Source organism: Felis catus, chromosome E1 (assembly GCF_018350175.1).
Source record: "Felis catus isolate Fca126 chromosome E1, F.catus_Fca126_mat1.0, whole genome shotgun sequence".
Lineage (NCBI taxonomy): Eukaryota > Metazoa > Chordata > Mammalia > Carnivora > Felidae > Felis > Felis catus.
Genome location: NC_058381.1, coordinates 55,882,613 through 55,908,651, shown reverse-complemented (window position 1 = coordinate 55,908,651; position 26,039 = coordinate 55,882,613). Strand labels below are relative to the sequence as shown.

The 26,039-nt window shown below is 61.2% G+C and overlaps 2 protein-coding genes across 19 annotated transcripts in view; one reads left to right on the top strand and one right to left on the bottom strand.

Moving 5' to 3' along the window:
* Positions 1-162: 162 nt before the first annotated feature.
* On the top strand, positions 163-13,762 carry CASKIN2 (CASK interacting protein 2). Of its 4 annotated transcripts, none has more exons than XM_006940582.3 (20): positions 163-319; positions 1,467-2,009; positions 6,133-6,184; positions 6,716-6,813; positions 7,212-7,357; positions 7,457-7,552; positions 7,639-7,769; positions 7,952-8,060; positions 8,354-8,462; positions 8,707-8,801; positions 8,989-9,250; positions 9,370-9,491; positions 9,583-9,643; positions 9,721-9,812; positions 10,014-10,124; positions 10,203-10,304; positions 10,417-10,555; positions 10,713-12,188; positions 12,278-12,500; positions 12,927-13,762. In XM_006940582.3, exons 2-20 carry the CDS (start codon positions 1,916-1,918, stop codon positions 13,015-13,017), a joined length of 3,609 nt encoding a protein of 1,202 aa, XP_006940644.2. In that variant the 5' UTR covers positions 163-319; positions 1,467-1,915; the 3' UTR covers positions 13,018-13,762. The 4 variants fall into 4 exon arrangements, with proteins under 4 accessions (XP_006940644.2, XP_006940645.2, XP_044900056.1 ...); XM_006940583.3 differs by having other exon boundaries at positions 165-319; positions 1,896-2,009; XM_006940584.4 differs by lacking the exons at positions 163-319; positions 1,467-2,009 and adding an exon at positions 4,351-6,028.
* The window catches only part of TMEM94 (transmembrane protein 94), a 33,796-nt gene continuing 21,328 nt past the window's right edge, over positions 13,572-26,039 (bottom strand). For 6 of the 15 annotated variants that reach the window (XM_045044117.1, XM_045044105.1, XM_011289373.4 and 3 more), the window contains 27 exons: positions 25,018-25,220; positions 24,493-24,644; positions 24,014-24,116; positions 23,705-23,791; positions 23,314-23,430; positions 22,946-23,002; positions 22,586-22,690; positions 22,279-22,443; positions 21,848-22,057; positions 21,079-21,394; positions 20,411-20,584; positions 19,913-20,015; positions 19,571-19,788; positions 18,688-18,869; positions 18,460-18,598; positions 18,085-18,200; positions 17,857-17,956; positions 17,496-17,604; positions 17,111-17,300; positions 16,808-16,885; positions 16,435-16,520; positions 16,092-16,173; positions 15,696-15,844; positions 15,514-15,608; positions 15,312-15,405; positions 14,959-15,129; positions 13,572-14,792 (listed from right to left, as the gene is read on the bottom strand). In XM_045044117.1, coding sequence (XP_044900052.1) covers positions 14,720-14,792; positions 14,959-15,129; positions 15,312-15,405; positions 15,514-15,608; positions 15,696-15,844; positions 16,092-16,173; positions 16,435-16,520; positions 16,808-16,885; positions 17,111-17,300; positions 17,496-17,604; positions 17,857-17,956; positions 18,085-18,200; positions 18,460-18,598; positions 18,688-18,869; positions 19,571-19,788; positions 19,913-20,015; positions 20,411-20,584; positions 21,079-21,394; positions 21,848-22,057; positions 22,279-22,443; positions 22,586-22,690; positions 22,946-23,002; positions 23,314-23,430; positions 23,705-23,791; positions 24,014-24,116; positions 24,493-24,644; positions 25,018-25,220 — 3,674 coding nt within the window. In that variant the 3' untranslated portion in view covers positions 13,572-14,719. Of the gene's footprint in view, positions 14,793-14,958; positions 15,130-15,311; positions 15,406-15,513; positions 15,609-15,695; positions 15,845-16,091; positions 16,174-16,434; positions 16,521-16,807; positions 16,886-16,919; positions 16,965-17,110; positions 17,301-17,495; positions 17,605-17,856; positions 17,957-18,084; positions 18,201-18,459; positions 18,599-18,687; positions 18,870-19,570; positions 19,789-19,912; positions 20,016-20,410; positions 20,585-21,078; positions 21,395-21,847; positions 22,058-22,278; positions 22,444-22,585; positions 22,691-22,945; positions 23,003-23,313; positions 23,431-23,704; positions 23,792-24,013; positions 24,117-24,492; positions 24,645-25,017; positions 25,221-26,039 lie in introns of those variants that run through there. The other 9 variants (XM_045044119.1, XM_045044109.1, XM_045044114.1 and 6 more) reach the window with 7 other exon arrangements.

The following is a 26,039-nucleotide window of genomic DNA, read 5'->3' as shown; positions in this document are numbered from 1 at the left end:
GTTCACCTGCGCGCATGCGCTGACCGGGCCAGCGTGCCCAGGGCGGACGAAAGCTATTGGGGGCGGGGCGGGGCACGGATGGGGGCGGGGCCGCAGGCTCTGACTGACAGTCCGACTGCGCGGCCGGGACGGTCCCTCTGCTCCCGATCCGGCGGGAGGGAGGGGGGAGGGGCGGGATTTCCTGCGGGAGGCGCCGAGCCGGCCTTGGAAAAGGAGGAGAAGGAGGAGAAAGGGGCTAAGGGGGGCAGTGGGAGCCACGGTCCAGAGTGCCAGGGACTGAGCCAGGCCAGCCGGACCCCCGGCGGGGCAGCTGGGAGAGGTGAGACTGCGGGGCCTGCGCTGGTGGTCAGCACCTTTGAGGGCGGGCACAAACTAACTTTTCTTTCGCGATCGGCGGGCGCCTTCGTCTCTCTGCTCCTTCCGTTCTCCTCGCGCCCGTGTTCCGTCCTCATGCATCAATCCCTTCGGCGCTTGGCTCTCCCGGTCGCTCCCGCCGCTTTGTTCCCCGGGTCGGCCTGGCTTGGGCTGGGTTGGGGGGTTGCGCGGCGCTGAACTGGCATTCCGGGGGGCGGGGGAGCCAGCCCGACCCCAAGCTCTACCAGGGGCGCCCTCCTCCCATGTCGGCTGCGGGCAAGAGCAGGAGTGCCATCTGGGTTGGGCTTGGGACGTTCTGGGAGTAAGAAGACCCCAGCTAGGGCCCCAGGCCTGCGCGGGTCTCATGCCACAGGACTTGGGCAACAAATTCCTGGCCACCGAAAACTGACGTAAGCTTTTCTGCAGCGAATTCGGAGCTCCGGGCCTCAGGTTCAGGCTTGGGGGGCCAGGCAGCCCCATTTGCAAACAGTACCCCAGCTCTTGTCTGTTCTCTGCCCAGCTGCTTCCTCATCCCGTGCAAGGGTTGAGGATGGGTCAGCAACAGGTGCTGTAAAGCCTCCCTGTCCAGCAGGCCGACCCCGGGCCAGAAATGGGGAGCTATAAGCTCTCCACCCCACCCTTTGAATTCATAAAGAGCCTGGGGCTAGGGCATCCAGCTATTATTGTAAAGCTTCGGTTGGGAGGAGTCTGGGGGCAGGCACCTTCCACAGGGAGTGACCCCTGCACGCCTGCCTGTGCCTGACCCTTCCAGGCTCCACCTCCTGGCCCACCAGTTGTCTGTGGGTGTCAGAGCCCCAGGCTGTGGAGAACAGGCTGCTGGCCCAGCCTGCCCGAGTGTGTCGTGCTGCCAGGGCCCCTCCTGCCCCCAGGTTGAGGTGCTGCCAGGTGCCCTGGGGCCTCAGTGACTCAGCCTCCCCCTCCCAGAAAGTCACCTCCTTCCCCCAAATACTGCTCTCATGCCTGGCAGCTGTCTCCCCGCTTTGAGTGGCTTGGCCCTTCCTTGACTCAAAAGGGCAGCTAGGGGGGCTTGGGGGCTCCCTGGAAGCCCTGTCTTCCTCTTCTTCTGAGCCCCACTTCTGGGACCGTTGCAGGCCTGGCCCGCCTTCAGCAGAGGCACTGCACCTTTTCCAGACCCTTGAGATTTGTCCACTGCTGCTGCCCGAGGCCCGAGGGAATGCTGGCTGCTCTCTGGGTGGGCGCCGGTGCTCCTGAGCCACACTGGGAAGATCGGCGTGCCCAGCCCCAGCCCATCCCTGGGCCGTCAGACGCTGCAAGCAGATATCTGTCCAGATTTCCACGCAGCCTCCACCCCCTCAGAGATCGGTTTTCCTGCTTGTGGTGGCAGCTCACGAAACACCTTGAGGGAGTACCCATCAGTGCCTAACAAGAAGCCCACTGCCTGGGACACCAGACACACTCCCCCAGGACACCTGGCCCTCCAAAGGGCCAAAGCATGGTACCCTGAGACCTTGGCTTAGACCTAAAGTTTTCCTGCCTCTGCCCCGGACTCCTGATCCCAGATCCCAGCCCAGGGACCAGAATGGGTCGTGAACAGGACCTGATCCTCGCTGTCAAGAATGGAGATGTGACTGGTGTGCAGAAACTGGTGGCTAAAGTCAAGGCTGCGAAAACAAGTGAGTGCTTGGGGGGGGGGGGTGACTGTCTAGCTGAGACCCTCCCCTGTGTGCTCAGGCCACAGAGAGAGGCTTGGGGATCACTGTGATCTGGGGACTTGAGTAGGAGGACTGTCTTATTCTGTATAAGGAATGCCTCTGTGAGAGAGCCAGAGAGGAACTTGAGTCACCCCTTGCTGTGTAACCTTAGGCAAATCACTTAACTTCTCTGGGCCTCAGTGTTCTCACCTGTAAAGTAAAAGGGTTGAAATACATTCATTCAAGGGTTTTTTGAGTGCCTACAGTGTGCCAGGCTCTGTTCTAGGCACACTGGGCCGCAGCAGTGGATAAAACAGACCAAAATTCCTGCCCTCATGGAGTTGTCTTTAGCAGGTGGTTTTTCTGAAGAGGAGCCACGAGATTTCTGGCAGTGGGTTGGGAAAGACTGAATAGCTAGAGCTTCAGCCCCATCCCCCAATTCAGCAACAGCATCTCTGCATTTATGTCAGCGTAGTGGGGATGCCTGTAAGATAGCTTTTAAAAAGAGATCTCTACTGCTTTAAAACAAAGTTCACCACTATCTCAGCTCTTGCTAAAGCCCCTTTCCCCTGGACTTATCTGTCTGTATCCCCTGGGGTGTGTGTGTGGCCAAAGCTAACTCTCTAGAGGTTTCTCCAAAGCCTGGGTCTCTAGTCTTGACGGGGTTACAGGGGCTCTATGCATGGGTGGCCACACCTGAGCCCCATCTCTTGGGTACCTCTGTGGTGAGACCCCTCCCCACCCCACTCCTCCAAGGAGAGTGGACCTCTGGACTTCAGGGCAAGCTCTCTGGGCAGTCCCAGGAGGACACTGGACTCGTTCTGAGTTCCCAGACCAGCAGGGGCAGGAGGTAGCCCCTGCCACCAGACTGGGGCTGGGTGTGGGAAGGTTCCTTCAGAGTGCTGGGGCTATAGCCCCAAGCACAGGAAGGGGCCCCCCAGACTATGTGAAGACATATAATTATCCTCACCCACACCTGGGAGTTTGGGGTGCCAGAAGGATGGATTTGAAGGGCCTGGGAGTTGTACACGTGTATGTGCACCCACTTGCACACTAGGGCAGGAGACCCAAGGTATGGGGAGGTGGGAATAGTGGCTGGGGTGGGGGGCGCTGGCAGCCAGTGGTCTCTGTGCCCTGGGGAAGTAGATGCAGGTTGAGCAGATGGAAGGAAGGTGCTAAGGAGGTCCTGGGAGGGCCCTGGAGGCCCAAGAGTGGGAACCACTCCCCCTCCTCCCCTCACCTCTGTGTTGTTTTTGGCGACCTGCCCAGTAGGGCCTTGGTTGAGCTGCTGCTGGCCTCACAGCTCTGGGGCCTCAAAGTGAGGCCCTCGGGAGGGCAAGTGGGTGGGGTCTGGAGGCTGGTGGCGGGAACCTCACAGCCAGACTCCTAGGCCCTGGGAAGGTGCCCCGCCCCAGGGAAAATGCCAATGGGGGAAGAGATCTCTTCTCTCAGCCCCCAAGGAGACTTGTACAGAATGTAGGCATGGCCACAGAGTGACAGAGTCCTGGGCCTCCTTGTGAGGCCCTGGCACTGAGCCTCCCCTCCCAGTCCTCTGAGAAGCTAGGAAATCTGGTGCAAAAAGGAGATCACAAGGTGATGTTTGCAGTCCCCACAGTTTATGAGATGTTATAATCCCTCAATTCCCTGTGAGATGGGTGTTTCTACATCTACCTTACAGATAAGGAAACTGACACTCAGAGAGGTTCAGTGATTTGCCCAAGGTCACACAGACATTGTGTGGCAGATCAGGGTCCCTGTCCTCCCTCCTCGCTCCTGCACTCAGCTGCCCGTCAGAATTACCTAGTGATTTTTCTGAGAGTGCCGACTCCCTGTTCTTCCTCAGAGTTAGAATCATCCTAGAGGTCTTGTGACTCTGCAAATCAAAACGGTCTCCAGGTGACTCTAAAATAGTTCTCAGAAGGGAGGCTGGGAACTCCTACTCCATATCACAGTGAGGCAGAGGAAACTGAAAGGGAGGTGCCAGGGTTCCCCTTTATCCTTCTGGTGGATGGCTAGAACCTTCTGGCTGGCCAAAGAGAGGTGCTCCCTCAGCCTCCTCCATTTGATATCTGGTCACTGGTGGTCTGGCATTCCCTGCCCTCCCAGGTCCTCTTAAAGGAGCAGGTGGCTGGGAGGAGAGAGGAGCAGCTGCCCTGGCCTCAACCCTGCCCTCTCTCCCTCCCCTGCTCCCTTTTCTGAGCTGTCTCCTTCTCTGGCCAGAGGAAATGGGGTGGGCTGAGGGTGGCCCAGTGAGCTCACATCCTCTGGCTGAGCCTAAATCAGGAGTGACCCTTCTACCCCCAGAGCCAGGCCGGGGAAGAAGATTGTGATGCAGGGGAAGTGCCTGGAGCCACTGCCAGGAACCAGGACCCTCCGCCCTCCAGCCAAGGTCCCAAGCCCAGTCACTCTGAGCCTCTCCCCCACCGCCTTTCCGGCCATTGTTCTGGAAAGAACAGAGCCACCCAGCCTGCCCCTGCCCCTGTTCCTGCCCCTCCTGTCACATTGTCCTGCCACTCCCCGGAGGGGCTGTATCTCACCACCGAGCTGCCCCATTCCGGACTGTCCAGGCTGGCAGCAGGTGGAGGGACTTTTTGTGTGTCCTCCCCGCTGACCTCGTTGTCTTCACCAAAGCTCGGAGAGGTACCCTGGCTGGCCAAGGTCGTGCAGCCAGTAAGGGGGAGACTTTGGACCACACGCTTCCTGCTGCTAAAGCCCCTTTCCTTTCCATTGCCCTGAATGGTTCTGTGTGACAAGAGCTTTCCAAGGGGCCTCGAGGAAGGCTGGGAGGCCTATGTTTCTTTCCAGCAGCCCCACCCCTTCTCCCCTTCTGTCACTGCCCAGCTCTGTATTTACCTTTTCTGCGTGGTACGTAGCTTAATTCAGCTCAGCCCTAAACGTAGCTGGTCCCCTCTCTCCCCATCCCATGCTCCTCACTATTGCGTCGATCCCTCCCTGTTGGAATGAAGCCCTGTCTTGCTGGGGTATTCAGGGGCCCACCGGGGCCTGGAGGGCAGGCCTGGACCAGCATGCTTGGCACCCTGCCCAGCCTGGGTTGAGCCAGGCCTCCTCCTTCCCAGCAAGGGTGGGTTCCAGCAGGAGGCAGGGGCCCGCCTGTGACAGACATTCCCCTTCCCCCTCAAGGACCGCCCCCTCCTGTGTCCTGGCCCCTGCCTGGAGCACACCTGCCTGAATCCTGTCACCATTCCTGACAGGGATGAACCGGCGGCCTGCCCGTGCCCCTGGCTCCTCTGGCCACCACCCCGTAGAGAGCCCTGTGCCCGGGGCGTGGACATCTCTGCTGGGGAGCCTGTGGGTGCAGAATCAGCAGTTATCTCCCTGACAGGAGCCAGTGGGGGGACTGTACCAGAGGACGGCACGTGGGCCCTGATGGCTAACGTGTAAGGAGTCCTAAAGGGCAGCGGCTCCCATCTTTGGCGCGCTGACGAGGGTCGGGCACTATCCTCACAACCCTGGTGAGCCGGTTCTGTGATTGGCCCATTTTACAGATGAGGACACTAAGCCCAACAGGTTAAGTGACTTGCTCAGGATCTCACAGCCGGTACGTGGCAGAGCTGGGCACAGCGCAGGTTCTGTCTGATGCCACCTTCTTTACCACGGTCCACTCAGGGATGTCCCCGGGCTTGGGCCCAGTCCTGGCATCTGCCCTGCAACCCTCCAGCATCTAGTGCCCCTCTCCTTTCTCTCGCAGCCCCCTCGGCCCAGTGGGACAATGAGACACTCCTTGGCCCTTTCAGGCAGGAATGCTAACCATGCATTCGTGGGCCTGTCCATTGAGGGCACGGCATGCCAGTCCCCCCCTTTCCCGCCCCCTTTGGCTCTATAAACAAGCTGGGCTGGGGGCCCAGGGAAGCCAGGCCACTGCTGCAGCAGCTCCCTGCACCGGGTGCCCTCAAGCTGATGGGCTGGCCGGCCGGGTGGGGAACCACAGGGACAGGATCACAGAAGGGCCATGGGGCAGGTGCTTTCTTGCACACCAAGAGGTCAGCTGGATTAGGGAGCAGGGTGGGGTGGGAGCACTGGTTAGGATGCAGGTAAGGGCGGATCATTCTAACGTGTCCTGATGCCTTCTGCTCTGATCCCCCAGAGCTCCTTGGCTCCACGAAGAGACTCAACGTCAACTACCAGGATGCTGATGGGTGAGTGTGAGCCCCTGTCCCCCTTGAGAGCTGTGGGGATGGGGGAGGGGTAAAGGGAAAGCCCTGGGCCCTAGAATCCCTTCCCCTCTCAAACTTGGCCCTTGAATGGTGTTTGCTGCGAGCTTTGGTTCCTGCCCACCCTCCTGCCTGTGGAGCTATCCTTGAGTGAGGGGAGGGAGCCCTGGTGCCTCTCTGAGGGGCCTCCTGGGTCAGATTCCTGCTAGGCCCCCTTTTTCTCCCCAGAGGGTAGGAGCCCTCGGGCTCCTGCTCCCACGGCCCCCTCCCCTGGGCTGGCTGGGGGGGGAGGCCAGACAAACAGGCCTCTCAGCCCAGACACTGAGCCCTTTCATGCTGTAGCCCGCTGCTCTGCGCTCCCACGGCAGGGCTGGCAGGGTGGGGGAGCGGGGGCACAGTGGGCAAGTAACTCATCCCTGCCAGCCTCCAGGATGAGTCTGGTGTGGAAGACCAGGATTTGGGGGGTGGGGCACCGCTCGCTAACACCCCTGCCCTGTGTCCCACCCACCACACCAGATTCTCTGCCCTCCATCATGCCGCCTTGGGGGGCAGCCTGGAGCTCATAGCCTTGCTACTGGAGGCTCAGGCCACCGTTGACATCAAAGACAGCAATGGTGAGACCCCGGTGTGTTCCCTAGCCAGACCCTGTGCTCAGAGTTTGCTCCTGCTACACTCTAGCAATGCTAATACGTGTTGGCACAGCTTCTCTGGCCTGTAGATGCTTTACCTCTTTAATCTTCACAGCCTTCTGGGGTAGTGGGTGGTACTAACACCCCATTCTCCAGATGAGGAGGCTGAGGTTACCTTCCTGTCGTGAGGAATCACCTATGGTGGGCAAGGTGGGATTCTGACTTCAGCCCCAGGCGACCAGACGTTTCCCTGACCAGACCAGCGTCCCCGCCCTTGGGTCCGTCTCCCCCTGCAGCTAGGGTGGCTCTACAGTCTGCTCAGTTCCCTCCCCTGACCCCACCACATCCCAGGACCTCCTCCGATCCGCCTTCCCTCCTTGCAGGCATGCGCCCACTGCACTACGCAGCCTGGCAAGGCCGGCTGGAGCCCGTGAGGCTGCTGCTGCGGGCCTCCGCGGCCGTGAACGCCGCCTCGCTGGATGGGCAGATCCCGCTGCATCTGGCTGCCCAGTACGGACACTATGAAGTGGTATGAGAGCCTGTTTGCCTGCAGGGGCGCTGGGGCCGGGGCGTGGGGGTGGGGGGTGCTGGCCAGGCCAGACGCCTCACTCCGCTCCCTACACCCCAGTCAGAAATGCTCCTCCAGCATCAGTCCAACCCTTGCCTGGTCAACAAGGCAAAGAAGACGCCCCTGGATCTGGCTTGCGAGTTTGGGCGACTTAAGGTGAGGCCTGTAGCCCTCAGGGTGCCAGGGCGTGGGCATCTGTGGGGTCTCAGGAGGAAGCCCAACCTGGCTGCTGGTTGCTGCAGGTGGCCCAGCTACTACTGAACAGTCACTTGTGTGTGGCGCTGCTGGAGGGTGAGGCCAAGGACCCGTGTGACCCCAACTACACCACGCCCCTGCACTTGGCTGCCAAGAACGGCCACAGAGAGGTCATCAGGTACCCACCGCCCCCCACCCCCACTTCCTCATCCCTTTCCTGTGGAATGGGTGATGTCCCCTCGGTGCCCTGCCGCCCTCTTCACTCTCGCTCTGGATCACTCTCCCAGCCGGGGGCAGTCCGCTTCCTCCCCTGCCCCCACCACCCCCGTGACTCACCCCGCCCCCCGCCCTACGCCACAGGCAGCTCCTGAGAGCTGGGATCGAGATCAACCGCCAGACCAAGACAGGCACCGCACTCCACGAGGCTGCGCTGTATGGCAAGACCGAGGTGGTCCGGCTGCTCCTGGAGGTAAGTGTGGGCACCCAGGCAGCCCGCACGCGGGAGGGGGTCTCCACCCACAAGGTGGTGTTTGGGTAAGCAGTGGCCTTGTGACTGGAAAGCAGACAGACCTGGTTCAAGCCCCACTTCTGCCTGTCACTAGCTGAATGACCTTGAGTTCGTCCTTGATCCTATCTCTGAGCTTCCATTTCTTCGTCTGTAAAATTCGAAAGTAGTGGGTACCGTTCGCCTCCTGGGTAGTCACGAGGACTGGGGGAAGTGGTAAGTGAAGCTCTTAGTGTGTGCTCACACTGTGCACCCAGGGCGGGGTGGATGTGAACATTCGGAACACGTATAACCAGACGGCACTGGACATTGTGAATCAGTTCACCACCTCCCAGGCCAGCCGAGAAATCAAGCAGCTGCTGCGTGGTGAGTGTGTGTGAGGGGAGACCCAGCCCAGGGTTGGGGGAGGGGGTGGCCAGAGCCACTCCAGTGGGTACGAGGAAGTGGAGCAGGAGCAATGTCCCAGGAGCAAGATGCCACACCCCCAAACCTAGGGCTGGTCAGGGGACTGCTGTAACGGGAACCTGGGGGAGGGTCGTGAAAGGGACAGGAAGGGTGGGAAGACACCCTAAGGACCCTCAGATGATGCCAGCCCTGTATCTTCTCTCAGAGGCCTCGGGGATCCTGAAGGTCCGAGCACTCAAGGACTTCTGGAACCTCCACGATCCCACTGCTCTCAATGTCCGGGCAGGGGATGTCATCACGGTGAGGCCCCGGTACAGGTGGATTGGGCCGGATGCTGGCAGGAAGGGCAGAACTGTGGGTGCACTTGGGCATCAGCTCCTTGCGGGGAAAGGAAAAGCTGGACCATGGCTATAGGGCTGGCTGCCTGCCTTTGCTTGGTGCAGGAAGTGATCGATGCCATCACCCCCCCATGCCCCATCTGCCTCAGGTGCTTGAGCAACATCCCGATGGCCGCTGGAAGGGCCACATCCATGAGAGCCAGAGGGGCACGGACCGTGTGGGCTACTTCCCCCCAGGCATCGTGGAGGTGGTCAGCAAGCGAGTGGGCATCCTCGCGCCCCGCCTCCCATCGGTGCCCACCCCCCTCCGCCCAGGCTTCTCTCGGACACAGCAGCCCCCTGCCGATGACCCCCTGCACTCTCTGACCTATGGCCAGCTCCCTCGGGTGGGCCTCAGCCCAGATAGCCCAGGTACATCCTCCCAGAGGGCAATGCTGGGCACTGGGGTGGGTGTCTGGTCTTGGCAAGCTGCCAGTCAGCTGTTGGTGAGGCCAACTGGGGCTCTAACCCCTTTGCCTGTGCCCCTGCAGCAGGTGACAGGAATAGCGTGGGCAGCGAGGGCAGCGTGGGCAGCATCCGCAGTGCCGGCAGCGGGCAGAGTTCCGAGGGCACCAACGGCCATGGCACCGGCCTTCTTATTGAGAATGCTCAGGTAGGAGGGAGGGGGCATTGGGGCTAGGACAGAGCCCTCCGCCCTGCTGTCAGCTCCCCGACGTGCTGAGTAGCTCCTGTCCTGTCTGTAGCCACTGCCTTCCCCCGGAGAGGACCAGGTGTTGCCAGGACTGCACCCCCCGTCCCTGGCAGGTAGGAAGGGTAAATGGTACCCGGGCGGGCACTCCTCCATCCTGCCACCCCTGATTCCATTTCTTTCCCTCTTGAAGACAACCTGAGCCACCGCCCTCTGGTCAACTACCACTCTGGGGAACAGCTTTTCACCCAGGACGTGAGGCCGGAGCAGCTGCTGGAGGGGAAGGTGTGACACCCCCACCACCACCACCCCCCCGCACTGAGAAGTGGGCTGTGGGCCCGGCGTGGGATGGGCCTCAGTATGGACTCAAGCCCCTGCTCTGGCCGGGCCCCGAGGGGAGGCTGGGGTTGATGGCTGGGCCCCAGCCTTGGCTCTTCCTCCATAGACCCCGCTCTGTTAACTTCACTCTCTGCCCGCACGCCACAGGATGCGCAGGCCATTCATAACTGGCTGAGTGAGTTCCAGCTGGAAGGCTACACCGCCCACTTCCTGCAGGCTGGCTACGACGTGCCAACCATCAGCCGTATGACGCCTGAGGTAGGTGCCACAGCAGGAAGGCAGCAGAGGGCCCAGTGGGTACCGGAGGGGGCCTAACGGCACGAGTCTGTGTGGCAGGACCTGACGGCCATCGGGGTCACCAAGCCTGGGCACAGGAAGAAGATCGCCTCGGAGATTGCTCAGCTCAGCATCGCCGAGTGGCTGCCCAACTACATCCCGGTAAGCAGGTGGCTGGTGCCAGCACCCACCTTCAGCCATGGCCGTGTGGGCCCTTCCTGGCTTGGGGGCTGAGGCTGGCTGGGGACCCGGCTCCACTGGGGTCCTTTTCCAGGCGGACCTGCTGGAGTGGCTGTGCGCGCTGGGGCTGCCGCAATACCACAAGCAGCTGGTGAGCAGTGGCTACGACTCCATGGGGCTGGTGGCCGACCTCACCTGGGAGGAGCTGCAAGAGATCGGGGTCAACAAGCTCGGTGAGGACTGCCCTGGGGCCTTGTGGCCGGGCCCCCACGTGCCTCCCAGGGTGTCTAAAACATTTCAGGGCCAGAAGGGAGAATGGGATCCCAGGGGGACCAAGGTGACCCTTTGTAGCCCCCACTAACCCTGTTGCCTCTACCCGTCCCCTCTCAGGTCATCAGAAGAAGCTTATGCTGGGAGTGAAACGGCTGGCCGAGCTTCGGCGGGGCCTACTGCAGGGGGAGGCCCCAGCTGAAGGTGGCCGCCGTCTAGCCAGAGGCCCGGAGCTGATGGCCATTGAGGGGCTGGAGAATGGGGACGGTCCGGCTGCAGCTGGCCCACGCCTCCTCACCTTTCAGGGCAGTGAGCTGAGCCCAGAGCTACAGGCAGCCATGGCTGGGGGTGGCCCCGAGCCCCTCCCCCTGCCCCCTGCCCGCTCTCCCAGCCAGGAGAGCATTGGAGCACGCTCACGAGGGTCCGGTCACTCCCAGGAACAGCCGGCCCCCCAGCCCAGTGGTGGAGACCCGAGCACCCCACAGGAGAGGAACCTTCCAGAGGGCACAGAGCGGCCCCCTAAGCTTTGTTCCCCACTTCCTGGTCAAGGCCCCCCGCCTTATGTTTTTATGTATCCCCAGGGCTCACCCTCCAGCCCAGCCCCGGGGCCACCTCCTGGTGCACCTCGTGCCTTCTCCTACTTGGCTGGTCCCCCCGCCACTCCTCCAGACCCACCTCGGCCCAAGCGCCGGTCCCATAGCCTAAGCCGCCCCGGCCCCACCGAGGGGGAAGCAGAGGGAGAGACCGAAGGGCCAGTGGGCAGTGCCTTGGGGAGCTACGCCACCCTCACTCGGCGACCGGGACGCAGTGCCCTAGCTCGGACCAGCCCTAGCCCGACTCCAGCTCGAGGGGCCCCCCGCAGCCAGTCCTTTGCCCTTCGTGCCCGACGCAAAGGCCCCCCACCCCCACCCCCTAAACGCCTCAGCTCTGTTTCTGGCCCCACCACGGAGCCGCCTCCACTAGACGGAAGCCCGGGGCCCAAGGAGGGGGCCTCTGTGCCCCGAAGGCGAACACTAAGTGAACCAACTGGCCCATCAGAGCCCCCCGGCCCCCTTGCCCCAGCTGGCCCCGTGTCGGACACAGAGGAGGAGGAGCCAGGACCTGAGGGGACGCCCCCATCTCGGGGCAGCTCAGGAGAAGGGCTCCCGTTTGCCGAGGAGGGGAACCTGACTATCAAACAGCGGCCGAAGCCAGCTGGCCCCCCACCCCGGGAGACGCCTGTGCCCACTGGCCTCGATTTCAACCTCACAGAATCAGACACTGTTAAGCGGAGGCCCAAATGCCGGGAGAGAGAGCCGCTGCAGACGGCACTTCTGGCCTTTGGAGTGGCCAGTGCCACGCCCAGCCCCGCTGCCCCCCTGCCCTCCCAGACCCCCGGCGAGGCCCCCTCCTCAGCTTCTCCCAGCCCTCCCCGGCCTGACCCTAGCAGCCTTCCAACTCAGGGAGCTCCAGCCCCTCTTTCTTCCGGCTCCCCAGCCCAGCCCCCTGCTCCCCCCTGCTCTGGGCCTGCTCTGGAGAACTCGGCGGGCAGTTGGCGGCATGGGGAGACCGAGCCCCCAGCTTCCCCCGCTGCCCTCATCAAGGTGCCAGGTGCAGGTACGAGGCAGGGTCTGCGGGAGGGGGCAGTGTTTGCAAGGGTTGCGTCAAGCCCAGCCAAGTCACGGCCAACCTTTTTGTCTCTGCAGGAACAGCCCCCAAGCCTGTGTCTGTGGCCTGCACCCAGCTGGCATTTTCTGGTCCTAAGCTGGCTCCTCGGCTTGGCCCCCGCCCCGTGCCCCCTCCAAGGCCAGAGAGCACTGGAGCCGTGGGCTCTGGCCGGGCCCAGCAGAGACTGGAACAGACCAGCTCATCCCTGGCAGCTGCATTAAGGGCCGCAGAGAAGAGCATTGGCACAGAGGAACGAGAAGGGTGAGGGGTGCTGGGTGCCCGGTGGGCAGGGAGGGAGAGAAGGCTGCAGGGAAGGAACAGCTCCCCCTGAATCCTCTTCCCCGGGGTCCTGGGAATGTGGGAGGGGGGGGTGGTCCCAGACAGATCCTTAGGCCCGGGCGACCCCTATTAAAACAGGAGGAGCCCTGGTTCTTCAGTTCCCCAGATGTGACCTGGGGGGAATCCTGGGGGCCATCGCTTAGAGGCACGTGAGCTCGAGCACAGCACTTCCTCCTGGGCCCCAGAGCTCTCACTAAATGGACACTAGCGCCTGCTGCCTCAGCAGGCTGGGAGAAGCAAGGGGCACACAAAGTGCTTGGCACCAGCCAGGTGTTCAGCAACAGCCCCTTGCCCGCCCAGGGCCAGCAGGGTGCATTCTGATTTGACCCAGTCCTTCCCCCGCTGCAGACCTCCCGGCACCTCCACCAAGCACATTCTGGATGACATCAGCACCATGTTTGATGCCCTGGCTGACCAGCTGGATGCCATGCTTGATTGAGACTTTCTGGCAGCCGTCAGCGGTGCAGCGTCCGTTGCCTTTGCCCCCAGCAGGGTCCCCCCTGCTGCTCCAAGCCAGCGACCTTCAGCACTGCAGTTCTAGGGGGCGGTCTTCATGGCAGGCTGAGGGGACCTGTCAGAACCTCACATGTCAGCAGGGCTCCCTCCCGCTGTGTAATCTGACCAGACCGCCCTGCCCCCGTGGACAGGGACCCTGGTAAGAGCTTCCTCCGCCCTCCTACCACCTCCAATGTCTCAAGTGTCTGTGCCGAGGACCTACTGACGCCTGCTGTGCCGTGCTGTCCTGGCACTCTAAAAGGCTGGAGAAAGCTGTGTGTCTGACCCAGTTCCCACAGGTATACACAGGACATGGAAATAGGCAGCCAGGGGCTTGCTGTCAGCGGCGGTGGCGGTGCCCAGGCCAGCCCCTGCTCCCGCTGCTGCCTGCCCTCAGTGAGGCAAAGCTGGCGGGCATGGGGGCAGTGGGATTAACAGATGCCCAAAGTCCAAACTTTTTCAACTGTAAATGTTATTTTTTAAGCAGAGAGAAATGCATATATTTTAAATGGAATTTATTCTATCTATAACCACCTGAGAGGACACAAGGGAAGGGGCTTCGAACCACAGCAAGAGTGCCCACTGCCCACCTCGGGGCCGGAAGCCTGATCTGGTTGGCCCAGGCCCCGGCTCTGTAACCATTAACCTCTTCTCCCAACTAACACCAATGAAAGTGTCATTCCACGTGATCGGGCTGTGTGTTTGGATCTGTGCCGTGGACCTCGAGCCCAGGGTTCTCACCTGAGCCAGACCTGAGGGCTCTTGCCAGTGTGGAAGGAGGAAGGCTCGGGCCCTCCCCTCGCTTTCGGGGCTCCCTCACCAGCCAAAGTCTTGGGTGGGCCCCTTAGTGGCTGCCTCATGGACCAGCCACAGATTTTTCTTAGGCAATTTACAAGTTTTAATACAAACCAGTCTACATTCATTCCCAAAAGGCTCATTTCCAGTAAAAAATATACACCAGTAAAAACATTCTCACATGAGAACTACGGCAGGGGGCTAAAAGGAGCCCTGGGCCACATCCCCAAGACTGACGCTCGAGGCCAGCTTGAAGGCAGCACAGGAAGAGGGGCCAGGGCCAGGTGGGGTCGGGGGCGGGGGGGGGGCGGGCTCTTCATCTTCAGGTCTGAGCGTGAGGCTCCCCCGTAGAAGGAGGGAGGGGAAACACTCAACCACATCCAGGCTCCTGCCCCAGGAAGCAGGCTGGGGTGCAGGGAGGATACACCACCACTGCTGCCTTCGACAGTGGCCTGTCTGGACCTCCCACGGCTGCTACCCCTGAGGTCCTGGCCCCACAGTTCACGGCTCTGCCCGGAGACCCCAGAGCAGAGGGCCCTGGGTTAAGAGCCCCTAAAGAGGGGGGCAGCCCACAGGTGGAGGGGGCTAAGGGCCCCTCTACTAAGTGCACTAGGTCATACATTCAAGACCAGACTGGCCTGATGCCGAGGCCATGGCTCACCAGCTCCTCCACGGTTAAGCCCCGGGGAGGGGGCAGGATGACAGCTGGGTCTGACACAGAGCTGGGCCTCCAGTGCCGTGGGGCGCAAGAGGAAACCCTGAAACCTTTGCGATACCAACTCCCCAGACTCAGAAACTGGTCTGGCTTTAGCCCCAGGACCAGGGCAACTATGGGCACTGTGGCCAATGGCTCAGAAGGGGGAGTTCATGCCCAGCTTCGTTTCAAACTGCAGTTTCTGTCGCTTCTGGTAGCGAACCCGGACCCTGGTGGGGCAGGAGATTAAAGCACAGGTTAGAGCAGAACCCCAGACCGGGAACAGGGTAGGACCCCAGGGAAGGATGGAAGTCCAGGCAGCGGGCAAGTGCCCAGGAGGTGACAGGCTTGGGGAACGCGCCTGACCCTGGAGGGAGTGCCCGGTTGGCAGCTCACCGAATCTCATGCAGCTTCACGATCTCGTTGGTGACCACCACAAGGACCAGGGAGAGGCAGCCCAGGAGCCATGTCAGCAGAGGCACGTCCTCCAGGCCAAAGTGGACACGGCTGTCCCTGTGCGTCCACAGCTGTAGGTCCACTGCCGTCTGGCCCACCTGCCCCAGCAGGCTGCAGGGGGGAAGTGACAGCCCTGCGTGAACCTGCCTCTTCTTGCCTCCTGCCCTGCTTTTCCCAGTACGAGTAGCTCAAGGGGGACAGCACTCAACCTCTGGCTCAACTCCTGCCTTCGAGCCCCCTAGTCTCTGCCAAAGTCCCCTGCCCCTCCCCCACCTCCGCCCGGAGATACTCACACCACGGGCACCGTCACGGCCCACCAGAGGTTTGTCAAGGGGCTCTTTCTCCACAGGGGCTTGGTGCGATGCACGTGGGTGATAGAAATGAAGACTGGAGAAAACAGGGCCAGTGGGCGGTGTTAGACTTCCCACCGGCCGAGGCCTTGCACCCGGGGTGCCCCACCGGCCGCCACCGGCCCCCTCCCCGGAAGCCTCTCACCCGTGTGCAGGACGGTCAGGGCCGCCGTGAGCTTCTGGGCCGTCAGCAGCCCGTTGGCAAAGTCGTCAAACCAGGCTGGAGCTGTGTCGGCGTGACTGCCAAAGCAAGGGGTGGACTCAGCCCCCTCTGGGCCCCGGGAAAGTGGGCAGGGGGCGGGCGAGGGGGGTGGGATCAGGACCCACCTGCTCAGCATGATGGAGGAGCAGTTGGTGAGGTTGCGGGCCCGGGAGCTGTCACAGAAGCTCTGCAGCGTGAAGCCAAAGCAGATGAGGCACGAGCTGACGGTGAGGCTGAATTTGAGCAGGAAGCAGAGCAGGAAGTAGTGCTGGGTCTGCAGAGAAGAGGGAGGCCTGTCACTCCCACGGCAGCGGCCCCTCCGGCACCAGGCGCGGCGGGCTCTCCAGGACACGGGCAGGCCCAGGGGCGGAGGACGCCTCCCAGCTCCACACCACCACCTCCCCTGCGGTTGGCGGAAGTCCTGATGGAGGCCCCTACCTCTCTCTCCCCCAAGGCTCCGTCCCCTCCACGCACCCGTCCCTCAGGAAAGGCCCAGGCTCACAGGGCTCCGCGTTGCTTACCTTCTTAGGAATGGACTGAAGGTTCTTCCCCGTGGCCATAGACATGATGGAGCTATGCGGGGGCTTTCCCAGCAGAGAGATGCTGAAAAGCAGGGACTTGGTGAGGCGTGGCGACTGTGGCCTTCTGTCCCCCAATTCCCGCATGGGTAGCCTTTCGGGAGTTTTGGGACGCGAGGGGAGGTCTGAGGAGATGGGATAAGACGAAGGAGAGAGAGCCCCCCAGTGCCCTCTGCACCAGGAGACGTGAGCACTAAGCGGGTCTCACAGAACCTGGGCTCCTGGGGCTGCTCGGTGACATCCCAACCCTGCCTGCCTGGGCACGGAGGGGCACAATGACTCTCACCTGAGCAGAGGGTAGCAAAAGCAGGACAGCCACAGGATGTCAGTGGTACTCAGCAGCGGTGGCAGCTGAACCAGACAAGACAGGAACTGGACCAGGAGAGCCCAGGAAGCATGATTAGATTCTAGCGAACAGTGGGATGCCTGGAGCCCCAGGACTGCCTGGCCCTGTGCCCAGACAGGTGCCCAGAGGAGCTGGGGCCACAGGGGCCGCTATTCTGCTGATGGGGTCATTACCGAAAGCCCAGGGGTTTCACAGAGGCTAGGGGGCCCCTAGGCTGTGCCGCATCCCCCGGAACTGCCACCTCAGACTCAACTGGCCCTGGGCGGGGGAAGCGGGCGGGGGAGGGGCAATGCCTGTGCCGGCCCCACCTCACCTGGATGACCACCAGAGTCAACTGGCATTGCAGCAGGAAGAGGAAGCACTTGCGAATGCCGTAGGTGGCGTGCCGAGCCTAGGGACCGGGAGGGACAGATTGTGGCCAGGCCTACAGCTGACAGATCTCAGCCAAGAGCCAGATGCCCCAGATGCTCCTGCTAGGAAAGGGTGGAGGCAAATAACAGTGCCCGGGAAAGGCTCTCTTGCAGGTACATCTGCCCCAGGGAGCCCAGGTGGAGCCTGTGTCACTATTCCCCACCCCATGCAGGCCCCACGTCCCACCGCCTTCCCGAGCCCCCACCTGCTCAATGAGCCGGATGATGCTGATGGTCTCTTCCTGGCGAAATGTCAGGGAGCAGGGCAGGCTGTTGAGCTGCCCCGAGAGCTGCAGGGGAGAAAGGCCATCCGAGGCCTGGGCCATGCTGGTGCTGGTGGCGTAGCCAAAGGTCTCCCAGGAGCAGCGGGATGGGTACAGGGGATCCAGGGCGATGCTGCTCGGCGCAGGGGGAAAGCATACCCCTCAGCGACACTCCGCAAAGACCCCATCCCATCTCCCATAGGACTAGGCAAGCACCTGCTCCCTCTCTTTCCACCATGTCCAGGTCCCTCGGTCCCAATTAGGGCAAGATCAGCCGTGGAACATGCCCCAGCCCGTGTAAGCCCCCGCTCTAGGATGTCATCCTGACCTGATGTCGCTCTGGAGGAAAAGGCAACTGTTCCTGAGGTTGGCAGAGCTGCCCAGGCAGCAGGTCACCTCCCCATATTCCTGCATGATCTTGATCATCTCACACATGGCTGGGGTGGGGTGCAGTCAGGGGGCACAAGAGTCAGGTAGGCGGAGCCCTGTGTGAGGCTCTGGGAAGAGACCCACGGGGCAGGAGAGCAGGAGACAGGGGAAGCAGGCCCCTCTTGGGGACAATCCTACCCCCAGGAGGATGAATATCATGGAACGATTGTCACTTCTGACTCCCTAGAAAGGGCACACCCACAGCTCCAGCCCCCTGGATTCCCCAGCTCGTCCAGCCCAGATTCCTCTACGGTACTCACTCTCGGGGGTACAGTCGGTGAACAGGGGCACTAGCAGGGGCACGTTGTCAATGTTCTGCAGGTGGGGACGCACCTGGTGGATGCCTCGGGGCAGCTTGGCCTGGAGAGAGCAGAGATGCCAGGAGCCTCAGGACTGGGGAGAAGGGTCCGTCCCTCCCTGCCCCCCTTCTCGGGGCCAGCGATTCAGCCACCTCTGGGGGTGAAGGGGCACAGACCCTGTCGTCATACCCGGTTGCAGTCCTCCAGGAAGCTGGGGAGGTCACTGTCTGTCGGCTGGAAGCTAATGAGGTCAGAGTGACCCTCCTCCTCCATCAGAAGGAGCCCTTCTGCATCGTCTCGGGACACTGTGGAGATGAAAGCCTGTCCTTCACCTTGGAGTCAGCCTTTCTGGGGGCCTTTCCTTGCCCTGAAGATGGCAGAGAACTTCCTGCATCTGGGTCTCCTCTCCTTCGCTGTCAACTGTTGTTACCGCGGGGAGACGAGAGCCATTTTCCAAGGGAATGTACTTATCAGGAAGGATCTGCGGAGGCTCTTTCTAGCTGTAGCTCCCAGGAGAGAAGTGCCCACACCCACCTCGTCCCCACCACAAAACTTCGCCCTTACCCTGATTCAGGTCATCATGCAGGGAGCCAGCATGGCTAGGGCTGGAGGGGGGGATCTCAGAGCCAGGCATGTCCCCATTGGGCGTGAGAGAGATGTGGCAGTTCCAACCTGTCTCCAGGCCCATCTTTTCTGCAAACACCTGCAAAAGGCAGGTGGCCATGAACAGATGGGCCCGCAAGCCCAGGGGAGAAAGGATCAGGGGCAGCAGAGAGGGGTGGCTCTCCCCACCTTGCTTTTGAGCTCATCCTCCAAAGAGAAGTAGACGAAGCGGATGCAGGCATTGACCAGCCCGTCGATGAGGCGCACGATGTCCAGCCGGGCCTGGTACTGGGAGGACACCATGCCCATGAAGATCTGGCCGCTCAGGGCCTGCATACAGTCTTCCTTCTCCAGCACCTCCCCGATCCCTTCTTCAGGTAGGCACAAGGCACAGAGCCCGGCCAGGAACACCCAGGAACCAGCAGATTCCAGGAGGCGGCCCAGGCCACACACACAGATGCCACACCCACATCAATGAGCACGTGGGCCCCGGGGGACCACACACAGCCACGCACGCACACAGCCAAGACATACAAAGGAGCCAACGGACACAGGAGAAAAGACAACGAGAGGTACTCATCAGTCAGGTGACAATCCTCAGGAGTAACGATAGAGCCCAGCCCTGGTCCAAGGCTAGGGGGCTGCCCTCACTCTCAGCAATGGCCTCAATTCATGGTCTTTTGGGTCATGAGACCCCTGTGAGTCTGTCTGTTTGGGGGAGTGGGGAGGGGCAGGGTGGCTCTGAGTCCCTCTGTTTCAGCAGGGTTGTGACCTGGCCTTTTGTCTGATTCAAGTAAGGCCAATGTTCTATAAATACTGCTATTTTATAACTTTCAAAGAAAGCCCTTTGCTATCCAGTATCCCACCGGAGTGTCACAAGAAACCTGTGAGGAGAGGAGAGCAGAGCAAGCACCTACCTATCCACGAGAAGGCTAAGGGACTGGCCCGCATCACCAGGCGGTGAGTGCCACCTTGATGCTGCGCCCACTGTCCCCTCTGCTATGATGCACTCCACGGCCCTCCGGAAGCCCTCCCCACTCGGGGCCCCCACAGGGACGGACGTGCACGGTACCGTCAGAGCTCCAGCTGTTGCGGCGGGTGCTGAGCTTGATGGGGACAGTGCTGGGCAGCTCGCACATGGTGAAGATGCTGCTTTGGCCAGGTGCCTGCACCAGCTCAATGCACTTGCCGTTGAGTTGAGAGGACAGGGCGCAGCTCATGGGCTTGTAGGCAAAGGCAGAGCAGTAGCCAGACAAGCAGGCTCGCTGGTAGAAATCCAGCACTTTCTTTCTGCCAGGGAAGCAGGGCAGGAGTGAGGCGAGCGGTCCTGAGATGCCCCCCTGCCCGTGGGCCGGCGGGAAGGCAGATGGCAGGGCGGTCTGCGACCAGCACTGGCGTGTGCCTCCTCACCCACCTGTCAGAACCCGAAAGAGGGTAGATGTCGGCCCCGTCCCAGAAGTCTGTGCAGGCCTCTAAGACCACGTCCGCCGTGCCATGGGACAGCATCTGTTCTGTACCTGAGGCAGGGAGGAAGAGGCCGAGCCGTGAGTGCCCCAAGCCACCGCTGCCCTGCTCCCGGCTCACTCACTCAGGGAACACCCTGCCATCCTCGAGAAGGGTGCTAAGGAGACCTTGGGGGTCTCCACACAATACCCCAGGCTTATGTGGGAGGTGCCGGGCTTGTGATACGGACACTAGGCCGCCCGTCCTTCAAACAGTCCCGGCCCCTGTGGCCACACCATCCCAGCCCCAGTGCCCAAATCCAATCCCTGCCACGTGCAAAGAAGACTCGGGACGTTATCTAGCACTCATCTGCCCGGGCTGCCCCTAAAGAGGGATGCCTAAAAGAAGCTCCGCCCTGCCAAGCTCCAGGAAGGTCTGGCCTGATGCTGGCCAAGCCTGGAAGGCTCACTGGTGGTGGTGTCCTTGATGAAGAGGCTGATCATGTGGCTGAGGGGGGGGCGCCGCTTGGTGACACAGGAGAGCCTTCCCAGCGAGGTTTCCTTCACCATCTCGGCACTGGGGAGGCGGTAGAGTGCAAGGTGGTTTTCCTGTTTGAAGAGCTCCTTGGCCCCAGGAGTGAAGCCTGCAGGGGGAGGGATAGCAACTCAGAGTGTCCGGGAGGAAGCACCTGCACCGCCCTCCCTGGCACGGAGACAAGCCGAGTCAGGCTGGGCTGCTTCCTTTCCCCTGCTCATCCCGCTGTTAGTTACTTTCCAAGACGAGATGAGGAAGCACTGCCGAACGGTGCCTGGTTAAAGGGGGTGGTCAGAGCCTAAGAGGGCTGGGGCGCTAGCTGGCTCAGTTGGTTGAGCGTCCGACTCGATTTTGGCTCAGGTCATGATTTCACAGTTCATGAGTTCGAGCCCCACATCAGGCTCTGTGCTGACAGCATGGAGCCTGCTTGGGATTCTCTCTCCCTCTCTCTGCTCCTCCCCTGCTTGCATTCTCTCTCTCTCTCAAAATAAATAAATAAACAGTAAAAAAAAAAAAAAAAAAAAAAAAGAAGCTAAGAGGGCTGACGGCGCTCTCCATGCAGCCACAGGGCACCAGTAGGTTCGGAAGCGGCGGCCAGCATACCTATGAGGCGGGCCAGCTCGCAGAGGCCCCAGGGTACGTGCACGGGCAGGACGGCGCTGTGGCTCTCCTGCAGGGCGATGTTGCACAGGTGGTCTGAGAACCGGCACAGCCGCTCCGTGACGCTGGCGTTACACAAGTTCAGCAGCACGTTGAGACCCAGGGGCTTCAGGGAGGTAAGGTGCACCTGCCAGTTGGAGTCATCGAACTGGATGCAGGAGGGGTTCTGCTGGTCCTGTGACAGGCTCAGCATCTCCAGGTGGTAGTCACACACAAAGTCCTCCGCTTCGTACGGCTCGCCCTCCAGTCCGGGCTGGGCCTCAAGGAAAACGTGGAGGGGAGAGGACAGCGTCAGACTGGAGCGTTCGTGCTCATGCTCCGTGCATCCCTCCCCGACACCCTCTCCCTGCCCTTGCTGGCCTTCAGCTGCTTCTAGTAGCTACCCCCAACGACGGCAGTACCCAGGCCAGGGAGGGAACAATGAAGGATCTCTTTCAGGCGGGTGGAAATATTTTAGAGGAAGCCGCCAGCTTTCTGTCTTTAGAAGGTGGTAACTAGGAGAAAGGGCCTCGCCCCGACCAATTACCATCCGCGAAATCCAGAAAGGGAGAAAGGGCCCACTTCCCGGAAGGGTCCCAGATGAGGCCTTGGGAGACGGCCCTGCCTGGCCAAGCCCGGTGGCCTGGGAATGGAGGCCGTGACATCTGCACCCCATAGCCTCTTCGGCAGGGAGGCCGGGACACCCCACGGCTGCTCTCCACCTTCCTCTCACCTTGCCAGGCTCTTCTTCACCACCCTCTGTGTCCCTGCTGAAGCTCACATTGGAGCCGGATGGGTGTTTGCTGCGGCCGTGTGCTTTGTGGTGAGAGTAGAATTCAGGGGGCTTGGGACCGTCACCGGGCCAGTCACCGCGTTCCTGCTCATTGGAAAGGTGCAGGGAAGTGTTCAGGGAGCCAGCCAGGAGGGCATCTCGTTCGTGGGGCTGAAGAGAACAAGGAGCACAGGCCTCGGACTGGGGTCCCAACGGCTGCCACGGACCAAGGAGGCAGGGCAGTTACGTCCCTTCACTGCTGGCTGTGGGGGCTCCGCCTCAACTGCCCAGCAGATCCTAATGGTGCTCGAGCCGTCCTTCTCCCTCTTAGCCTTGCCCTCCCCGAGGCCACCGGCCGGGCCCAGAGCTGGGTCCCCGGGAGCCGGCCATACCTCCTCCTCTACCTCGGGGTGGCAGAAGGAGCGGGTGGACAGGTCATCTGTTAGGTCCTCGTGGCTGCTGTGTGGGGGCTCCACCTTCCCACTGAAGAACAACACGGTCTCCGGGCTGGGGTTTGGCCACGACAGGATCCCCTGTTTGTCCACACAGCATAGGACCTGCAGGGAGAGACAGGAATTGGGAAGGGGGCTTGGCATTCCCCAACTTGCCAGGGTCCACGTAAGTGGCAGAAAGGCACCCCACACATAGCCAGGCGGCAGGCCAGCTGAGGCGGGGTCCTCCCACGGGGCCCAGCCTCACCGTGACAGAGCCCAAGCTGTGCAACAGGCTGGAACTATGGCTCAGCGTCGGCGACGTCCCCTGGATCACCCGCAGGAAGTGACCCCAAATGCAGCGTAGCATTTCCTGGCGGAAGAGGCAAAGTCCAGCATTATTTCCCTAGAGATAGCCTCTGGGGCCAACAGAGGAAACAGTGCAGGGATGCCAGGAAGTTGGGGTTGGAGAGGCATTTGTCTGGGCAGAGCGCGCTGCCCTCATGAGACAGGAGACTCAATGGCCACAAGGCAGGGGAGCCCCAGGGTTCCACAAGGGGCCAGCTTGAGGGAGCTCGGGTCGGTGCCTACGGGGGCCTGGGGCCAAAGGTGTCCCAGGTGAGCATACCTGAGAGGAGACGGCTTCTGTATAGCTGCTGAGAGTGTCCTCCGAGAACTTGGCCAGCTGCGCAGAGAAGAGGGAGCCGGCTCAGGGGGCCACCCTCACACAGGCCTCCGAGCTGGAAGGTGGGGGGCCCCACGCCAGCAAGGCTCCGAACGCCGTTGGTAAAGGACACCTGGGCAGTCCCCGAATCCCCTGTCTGCTGAGCGCCAGGACAGACGCTCACCGGCCTCTCCCAGGCCTGGCCTGGAGAGCTGCCCAAGTCCTGCCCACATGCCGGGCCCACAGTCTGCACCCATTCGCTGGGCACCCTCTTTTTGCTCCTGGTTTGTATTCTTTTTGCACTGTCCCCCAGATGCCTTGGAACAACCTACCAAGGAGCTGGGAGAGGCCTTGCTCATCTGAGCCAGGACGCGGGCTTCTCCACAGGCGGTCGCCAGAACCCAGAGGGCTGGAAAGAGCAGGGGGAGGACGGGCAGGACGCCGTTCACCTGGGAAAGCGCGAACCACACTGAAGGCTCCCAAGGAGCTGCTGGCCTGGAAGGAGGGAGGGAGGGAAGGGCTTCCCCGGCCCTGAAGCCATTCCCTGAGTAGAAAGGGACAGCTGTCCAGGGCAAGAAGAGAAGAAGGAAAGCAGGCATTCTTAAGTTTGAAGCCTGAGGGACCCCGGGGCTACAGAGAGGAAGGAACAGTCAGGGCGCCGTGAGGGGACCCAGGCTCCACAGAAAGTGCAAAGCACGACAGTCGGGATAGGGTGGGGGTTACCTGTAGCTGGAGGAGGGTGTACTGCCAGGACGTGACCCCAGGGGCATTCAGCATAAAGCGCAGGGCATTGGTGATGAGGAAGCCGGCCTTTGGGGCACAGGAGAGGTGCAGCCTTAGCCCCCACCACCCAGAGAGACACTCGGGCTCTAAGGTTCCCTTTCCTCTGCCCACTTACACGCCCCCAACCCCAGCACTGGCCAGCTCACTCTGGGATCCCTGTCTTCACTCACACGCTCACCTGAATCTGGCCCTGAGGCTCCCCCTTTCTCTTGGCCCTCTCCCCTGCCCTGCGCGGCCCGCCTCACGCACCAGGACCACAGGCACAGCGTAGTGCAACATCACCGACTGCACCGTGAACCGCTCGTTGTCCAGAGCAGTGACTGGGCGGGACAGGGCCATGTCCAGGCACCACCTGCAGAAAGGGGTGACCCTACAGTTGTGCAAGCTCTCAGGAAGAGGCCAGAAACATGCACCTTTACGGGGCATCACTGAGTCAGGCAATCTCTCCTATTCCCTGGCCCCCACCAAGTCCCCCGCCCCCCAAGAGAGGGGTCTGGGGCAGCCTCCAGAGCTGTCCCCTCAGAGTTCCAACAGGGGGGAGAGGAACAATCACCCAGTCTAGGAATGCTCATGAGACACTAAAGAAAAGACCCCATAGAGGTGCCTGCCCTAAGGGAACCTCAGCGTAAACAAGGCTCCTCGTCACCCACCCCCTGCCCCCAGCTCACAGAGCCACTAGGGACGAGGATAAGTCAGGGGACAGAAGGAAGGCAGGGTAGCAACCCTACCTGATGTTGTCAATCACAGGGGTCTCAAGGACGCGGAAGAGTCTGTGCTGCTGGGGGTTCTGTGGCCCTTTCTTCACTTCTCCCCTGGGGGAAGGGGGTGGAGAGAAAGGGGGAAACAGGTCTCCAGGCTCTAAGACAATGTGTTCATCATCCTGCCAGGGAGGAAGGGGGAGGAGGTTGAGGGCAATTAACAGGTTCATTCGGAAGCCACCCTTCCTTGACAATTCCAGCTACATGGAAGCAGTTCATTGGGTTAGGGACCATCAGTTAGCAAAGAGTCAGCTGTGGGGCGGAGGGTTGGGGCAGCTGTGGAACTGGATTCCCACAAGCTTAAGGAGCAGAGAAAAGAAAGAACAGGCCAAGAAGGAGAAAAATATTCTAGCCCTTCTCTGTTCTCCTAAGAGCCCTTGCCAAGAAGCCTGTGAGCTGGCCAGGAAGCTTCAGAATTAAGCCCTGGGGCCCTCCCACCATTGCCTGTGGATGCTCCCACAGCATTTCCAGGGGAGGAGAAAAGTCCTGAGCTACCTTGATCCCCCTCAGAGAGGCGAACGATTCCTGGCCGGGCCTCAGAGCTATGATGTCTCCTTCCACCAACAGGCTAACTGGCAGGTTGACCAGATGTCCATCTCTGTATGCCCAGTGCAGGGACCAGGATGGTGCAAAGGGCATGTGGAGGTCTGGGTACATGGCATCCGGCCACTTGATCTCCTTGCCATCCCTGAGCGCATCTGACGAGAATGGAAAGAGGAAAAGCACCTCACCCACAGCCCCACACCCCAGCCACCTGGCAGCACACACCATGGAGCGCGGCCTTCTTTCTCCTTCCTTTCCCAGTAGGTTTGCCGCAACCCACACCATTCACTCCGACTCGCCCAAGGTCACCTCCCCGTGAAGCCTTTCCCACCGCTCCAGCCCAGGCACCGCCAAGGCCTCTGAACACCTGAAGCTCTTCTTCTTTGTAGCCCCGTTCCATTCAAAGACATTTCATAACCATGGCCGAGGGCTTTGAGGGGTGCAAAGATCAAAGAAGACACAGTCCCTGCCCTTGAGGAGCCATAACCGAAAAGAGAGATGCATGTGGGCAGATAACACCAAAGCAAGGCAAGCATGTGCTCAGAGTGTTAGGAAAGATCCCAGTGCTGCAGGGAGCACAGAGCAGCTGATGTGATCAGAGGTGGCTTCAGGGCAAAAGGGTGGGTCCTGAAGGAGGGGCAAGATCTTCAGTAAGAGCCGAGTGAGGGAGGAGCAGGGCAGGCAGGACAGCAGGACGGAGGCACAGAAGCAGGAAAGTCCGCAGTGGTTTTAGGACTGGGGAGTAGTTTTCACGTGAGGGTGAGTAGCAGAAGAGGCTGGAGAGGAAGGTTGGAGCCTGGGCCAGAGTTTCTGGGATGCTTTGATGAGCAACAGGGAGCCATGGATGCTTCCTGAGCAAGAGACTAAGCTCTCGGAGGGCAGGGCCGATCTTTCTCGGTCACTTCCTGTGCCTGGCACATGGCTGCAACTCATTGGTCATTTCAGAATGAAGCAACGTCTTCTCACTTAGCATT

What these genes read in the sequence shown, in the direction of transcription:
- CASKIN2 (XM_006940582.3), top strand. Translation starts at nt 1,916, where the DNA reads ATGGGTCGTGAACAGGACCTGATCCTCGCTGTCAAGAATGGAGATGTG. An exon ending in AGTCAAGGCTGCGAAAACAA is followed by an intron (nt 2,010 to 6,132) that starts GTGAGTGCTTGG and finishes CTGATCCCCCAG; the next exon opens with AGCTCCTTGGCTCCACGAAG. An exon ending in CCTCAGCCCAGATAGCCCAG is followed by an intron (nt 9,251 to 9,369) that starts GTACATCCTCCC and finishes GTGCCCCTGCAG; the next exon opens with CAGGTGACAGGAATAGCGTG.